Below are 6,797 nucleotides of genomic sequence, written 5' to 3'. Positions count from 1 at the left end.
GTGGCACTGAGAGCACCTCTCCCCCCGCTTCCCTCCCCTCCTCCCCACGGCCCAACGAACAGAAGCTAAGGAGGCAGCCATTTGAAGAAATGCATGTTGACATTTTTATTAATCAGAAAGGAGGTGACCAGTCACCTGGAACATTCTCGGAGGGAACATCAGCAAACCGCCCCCCAAACAGCCCAGCGGCAATTCCAGAGCTCCCTGCACTCAATGCCGCTCCCCTCCCACCCGCAGCGCCTTCCCTGGGGAACCCCAGCTGCACACCCTTGGCCACCGAAGAGATCCCTTCTCCTCTTGGCTCAGTCTAAGGGGCATCATGGTTATGAGCAGAAAGTGCACAGGCTAGACCAGGGGCTTGCACACGGGGTTCCCCAGAACCTTCGGGAAGGGGAGGATCCTCGTACACCACCCCCGCCACCTTAAACCAGAGCAGTTCCGTTTTCATCAGTTTCACATGCTGGGTCTCCGTGGTAGCCTCTGATGGCTAAGTGTTCCACAGCTAAAAGAGTTTAAGGGCAGATGGTTCAATCTAAATCTCACCGAGAGCCAGGGAGAAAACCCAGAAGGTAGAGGCCCAGAGGCTGTGGGAGAGGAAGGCCGGCCGGTTCCCTCCTGCCCACGCTTGTCTGGGGCAGGGGCCACCTCTCGCCCTGCACCGGCCAAGCCAGCTTGCCTGTGCATGTCCCGGTGACCTCACCTGGGCCCAGGCTATTAAATTCCCGTGGCAGCTCTGCCTTGCCTTCTGTGGGAGGGGACACAGGCCTGCCACGGGGCTTTACTCACAGGTGAAACCCAAGCTACATGCAGGGTCTCTGAGTTGCTGAGAGAGACTGGGCGAGCCTTCCCTCCCACTGCCGGCAGAACGAAGGGGAATAATGAAAGACTATTAAAGGAAATTAAACCCCACCCTCAAAGATAACCTAATGACCCCCCACCGGCTTCTAACCTCTAAGCCCCCTCTCCTTGCTGCATCTGGAACAGCCAGACCCCATCACATCCAGAGTCCAAAACTTAAAGCCTGGGAGGCCTAGGGCGCAGAGGCCAGGTCCCAGGTTTTATCCCTGTGCCTCAGCTCCTCTGCCGTCCTGGCCTCCTCGCCTCCTGCCCAGCCTTCCTCCGTGTACCCTCCTCGGGCCTCACCTTGGCCTCTCAGCGTTTGTGAGCCGGAAGCAGCCAGCATGCGTAATTAAAGGCTTTCCAAACAGGTAACAGGCACCCTTCTGAGGAGGGAGTCAGGTATTAAAGGGGAGTTGTTGCTTTTTCTTCTTAAAACAGTAAAGCAATTATACTCTAATAAAGATGTTTAAAACAAAAAAGGAACAGGCCATCAGATGTTGAGTTTTCCTGCCCTTATTCGCCTACATAAATATGGCTGAGGAGTGCTAGGAGATCACAGCCTGGGGGCCCCCTGAAGGAGAAGATAGCCAGAAAAGGAAAAAGGGGGCCCAAATCCCCCTTCCTGGTCTTACAAGAGCCACCGGTGGCCTAGACCCAGGGCTCTCACCCCAGGCCCCAGGCCCTGTAGGCCACGCCAGAGGTGAGGATATGCAGTGTCCATCCCTGTATCCTGGTACCCAGCACACTTGCGGGCACACAGGGGGAAGCATCCAAGTCTCCCCCAAGAGGATGGAGGCCAGGTGGAGGTTCCTTATCCTGGCGGAATTCCCTGGCAGGTGGGGAGAGAGGATGGCGTGTGGGGAGCAGGCTCAGGGCACCACGTGCCACCACTTGAAGGGAAACGGCTTCCGGCGCACGTTGGTGCCGCAGTGGATCTCGCCACACAGCTCGTGGTAGGACAAGTAGTCATCGATGAAGGTACAGCAGAGGCCCAGAGGCTCCAAAAGGGACCGCACCTTCTCCTCCAGGCAGCAGCAGCCGTTGATTATGGGCCCGTAGGGTTTGGGGATGCCCAGGTACTTGCCTAAGACCACCATGTTCACCTGTAGAAGAGACAAGGCAAGAAAGAGACCTGGTTAGCTGGGGATGCTCTACACCTGCGGCCCCTTCTGGGTTCTGGCTCTGGCGGACCCATCCCCAGGGCCTGTGCCATCTTTGCCAGCATCTCCGGGCCACTAAGGCTGCCACTCGCTCAAGAACTAAGGTCTATGGAAGCAGAAAAGACATAGATCCGTAGTTGGAAGAGAGGATTAATAACAGGCAGGGCTGCCAGTAACATACATGGTAACTTCATATAAATAAAAGTCACCCCTTCCTCCAACACTTTCCTCCACCTATCAGAAAAGTAAATTATAATGACTTTGTTAGAACAAGATTTTACCGTTATCTGCCAAAAACTTGTACAGCAAATGTATCCATCTACAAGGTCCACGGTGTGAACGTCACAGGTGTGGTGCATTTATTTGTGCAGTACACACCAAGCTCAACCGTTCCTGGAAGCCCTGATAATTGTTACCGTTTATTGAGCATATTCTACGTGCCAGATATCGCATCCGTAAACCTCACAGCCTCCCTCCGAGGCCATAGCTTGGACCTGTTAAGTAATATAATTAAGGCCACACAGCCAGAGAACAGGGAGACTGAAATTTGACTCAGGTCTGACTCATGCCAAAACTCATGCTCTTTCTACTCTGCCAGGGTGTAGCACTGTGGCTGCCTGGGGTGCTAAGGAGTTGGGGCAAGGGGCTGGGAGTCCTTGGGGGCACCTGGGTTTATCTCCAATGACACTTCTGCTTCCCTGGCTGGGGGACCTGGCAGGGGGCCCTAACACCACGGAAGGGAAGTCTGCCCAGTGCAGGGTACGGAGGCTTCTTAGAGGTAACTTCTGGCCCAGTGGATGGCCAGAGGAGCTGTCCTTGGTGTTCAGAGGGGACACTCTGACTCACTGGGTCATCTCAGTGTTGGGTGGGCTGCCCTTACACTCTCCACACCCCAGCCCCTCACCCTCAAGTCTGCCCCGCAGGGCCGTCCACGGCTGGGACCAACATGGAGCTGGAGGGTCCTGTGGGGGTCAGTCACGTGGCCTTGGCCCTGACCTGCTTGGTTGCCCACTAATGGGCCAGAACATGGTGGGAGTGGGGACACACAGAGGGACAAAGGGCAGGGAGAGGAACAGAGAGCGGTATTCAGGACCATTGCCGGCCTGGCTTTGCCTCCTTCTAGACGAGGACTCAGGAGACTGGAGGTCGGTCCATTTGCTCGCTGGAGACCTCAGGCAAGTCAACCACTCTCCTCCGAGGGCCTCTTTCCCCTTCTGACAAATGAGGGTTAACTGAGTGTTCCCTAAGGGCTCTCCAGTGAGAACATGCTGGGATCCTCTAGCTGGGCCTGGTCTGAAGCTAGGAGATTCCCATGGAGGGCTGTGTGCTGGGGAGGGGCTCCCAGTAGGGGAGGGCAAGGCCACAGCCCAGGGCTGACCACGGTCATGGGCCTTCCCCCACGCTCAGTCAGAACCAGAGGCAGGTCACCCCTTAGAGCTTCACTGTCTGATACGGTAGCCATCCACCACATGTGGCTGCTGATGTTAAAGTGAAAGTAAAACTTCCGTTCCTCAGTCACACTGGCCACATTTGAAGCCACATGTGGCGGCAGCCACGTCATATTGCACAGATGTAGAACATTTCCATCACCTGAGAAAGTTCTGACCGCACTACCCTAGAGCAGTGGTTCTCAACCAGGGCAATCTTGCCTCCAGGGCATTTTGCAACCATCCTACGATACACAGGACAACCCCCAGAGCAAAAGACTCTTTAGCCCCAAATATCGGTAGAACCAAGGTTGTGAAGCCCTGCCTGCGAGGTCTCTGCAGGGGCCTCACAGCGAGGGGTCAGGAGTGAATGCGACCCTGGCGGGGAAGCCAGACCCTACACACTGGCCTCCAGTCAGGACCCCAGGATTCACTGGCTGGTCCAATGACAGGGATTCGAGTAAAGGCCCCAGGCTGAAGAGGGAGGGTCTCCCATCCTAGGGGACCACCCCTCACTGCTGCCAATGCCCCGACATCCTTTCCCAAGGGGTTACTGGGCGCTATGGGCAGGGCTGTGCCAATAGCATCGCTCAGACCCCTCCCAGGGGCCGCATTGGTGAGATCACACCTGCTCATCTGCTTGTCAGGTGCCTGAGTTAATGACAGCCAGGGTGGCAGCTGCCACCTGCCACCCCTGCCCACCTCAGGACCCTCTGGGGAGCAGACAGTGGGGTGCCAGCCCGGGGAGCAGAACAGGCAGCTGAGACCCAGAAGCGAAAGCTTGAAACATTGGAACCAAACCACGCTTCCGTTTTCCATTTTGAGGGGGGGAAAGGCCTTAGTTGTGGGGCTGCCCTGTGCACTGTAGGATGTTTAGCAGCGTCCGTGGCCTCCACCCACTAGATGCCAGTAGCACCCTCCTCATGTGGCAATCAAAGTACCCGGGGCGGGGGTGGGGGGAGGAGAAATCACCCTGGTTGGGAACTACCGATGGAGATTTTCTATATCTGCCCCAAAAAGCAAACACTGGCGAGGTCCGCAGGGCCCGTCCCAGCCTCCTTGCCAGTCTGCCCCTGGATAGGGACGGTTTCTCCTCTGGACCCCCAACTGACCGCCCAGCAGGACCCCGCCAGGCACCAAGGATGGAAATGACCCGTCCTCCCTCCACGCTCTCACCATGTTGGGGAAGAAGGCTTCTGCTTGGGAGTCCTTCAGGTAAAAGAGCTGGGGGATGTCCACGATGTCCCGCTCAGTCAGGCCCAGTTCCTGCTTCAGCACCTCCCGGTTCCAGTCAATGCATCTCTGAGGGTGGGAGGAGGGGCACAGGTACCCAGGGAGCCAGGAAGTATCCAACGTTTCTGAGCACCTGCTACGTGTCGGGCCCTGTGCACCCTTTAGCTTGTTTGATCCTTATAACAGCTTTGTGCCATTGCTACCGCAGATGGGGAAACTGAGGCTCAAGTGACCTGCCCAAGGGCACAGAGCTAGGAAGTAGTGGACCTGGGGTTTGGATCCAGGCAGCTTCTGGTTGCAAAAGTGCTTGCCGTCACCACACACTGTCCCAATCAGAGCCGGGCTTATGCTTCTGCCCAGCTCAGCTGTTTAGGAGAAAAGCGTCGGGCACCACTGGGGAGAAGCATGGGACCTCCTCCCGTCTACTGAGTAGGACTCCATGCCAGGCCTACACCAGGCACGTGGCAGGCATTAGCTCTGCCCCTTCCTGGGACCTCCTTCCACCCCATCTCCTCACCAGGTCACCCTGATTCTCACGCACCCCAGCCCTCGCCCCTACAGGGCCCCATTTCCCCACCACATCTCTCCCATCTCCCCAGACTTCTTGGGGAACTCAATTCTACTTCCGCTGAAACCCATCATTTCCCCAGAATGGGGGCAAGATGTCCCCCACTGGACTGGCACGGCTGTGTCTCTTCCATCAGACTGTGGGTTTCCCAAGAGCAGGGGCCCTACCCAACCCACAGGTCTCAGCAGCCCCCAGGAGAGTCAGAGGCCCAGGGCTGAACCCCTCACCCCCACCCCGGCAGTTCCTGGGGCTGCTTCACCCTCCACCCCCCTCACCTGTGCATACAGGTTGTCACTCCTGAGAATTCTGTCTTCCAGTATCTCATTAATGCTTCTCTTCACCTGGTAATTTAACCCTGCAAGAGAAAGAAGACTGCAGCCGGCTCAGGGAATACTGCCTGGGGCCACCTCAAGCCTGGGCTTGAAAATCCGGGCCAGGATTTTTCTCCCACCTCAGCGCCAGGGTCTGAAGCAAGGACTGAGAAAGCCAGAGACTGGAAACCCTGATGGGACCAAGCTCTGGCTGCAAGTAAATCCTGGTGATGGATTATAAACTCCTTGGGAAGGGACACCTGAGCTCAGAGCCTAATAATAACAGAAGAGCTACCGTTATTGACACCCCCTATGCTCTGGGCCTCCTGTTATATTTATTATTGATCTCTAAAACAATGCTAGGTCAGGTTAGTTACCACCCTGCATTCAGAGAAGAGGAAATGGAGGCACTGAGAGGTTCAGAACACATCTTTGATCTCATAGCCGGCAAGTGGCAAGATCAGGATCTGAATCCAGGTCTATCTTTGCTGAAGGCTATGCGACATCCCTTCCAATGCTCCATTCCGCGGGTGAGAACACTGCGATCCCCGGTGGGGAAGGGGGAGGTGCTCAAGGGGGCCAACCAGGCCCTTGGAGGGTCTGTCGATTCCCCAAGGAAGGTCCACAGAGGGGCCCCGACCACCCTCCTGGCTTCTCACCCCTCCCTCTCTTGAGCCCCTGGCCCTGCTGCTTCCTGCTTCTTAGCCCTGGGCAAGCCGCTTCCCCTCTCTGAGCCTCAGTTTTCTCCTCCATGAAAAGGGATAAGGAGAAGGGGGTGAACGATCTGATTGGGCAAGAGCATGAAAGTGTATGTACGGACAGGCTCATGGCTTCCTGTTCCTTTCTTCCCCTGGGGTGTGGCCAGGAACAACCCAGTGTATGGAGGAGGCCACCCAGGCTTCCATCCCTGGCCCAAGAAAGGGAGAGCCCTCATCCTTTGCTCCCATATGAAGGTGTTGGGAAAATCAGTGATGGACTCTGAGCTGAGAGCTGGCAGACAAATGGCCTGTAAGCAGAGCACAGCCACGTCAGGCATCAATGGTGCCCAGGGCTGGCAACGAGAGGGCACGGTCTGGCAGGGTGATGGGATCACTGGCACTCACCGTCAAACTGGGCCGCCTCCCCGTAGCCCTCCTCCTTCTTCTCTTGGAACAGGTTGAGGCAAGCGATGGGGCTGGCCAGGAGCAGCCGGAAGCCCTGGCACAGAGGATGGGAGAGCAGCTCAGTGGACAGGTTCTCCCCCCATGCAGGAAACCCC

General features: G+C 56.7%; 1 protein-coding gene across 1 annotated transcript in view; it reads right to left on the bottom strand.

Moving 5' to 3' along the window:
* Nucleotides 1-1,709: 1,709 nt before the first annotated feature.
* The window catches only part of LOC132439846 (protein-arginine deiminase type-1-like), a 32,047-nt gene continuing 26,959 nt past the window's right edge, over nt 1,710-6,797 (bottom strand). Inside the window, exons 13-16 of the mRNA XM_060034621.1 lie at nt 6,643-6,736; nt 5,504-5,583; nt 4,604-4,729; nt 1,710-1,943 (exon numbers count right to left, since the gene is read on the bottom strand). Of these exons, the coding sequence (XP_059890604.1) occupies nt 1,710-1,943; nt 4,604-4,729; nt 5,504-5,583; nt 6,643-6,736 (534 nt within the window). The remainder of the gene's footprint in view (nt 1,944-4,603; nt 4,730-5,503; nt 5,584-6,642; nt 6,737-6,797) is intronic.

This window comes from Delphinus delphis, chromosome 1 (assembly GCF_949987515.2).
Source record: "Delphinus delphis chromosome 1, mDelDel1.2, whole genome shotgun sequence".
NCBI classification, from domain to species: domain Eukaryota; kingdom Metazoa; phylum Chordata; class Mammalia; order Artiodactyla; family Delphinidae; genus Delphinus; species Delphinus delphis.
This window is presented reverse-complemented; position numbering and strand designations above follow the sequence as displayed.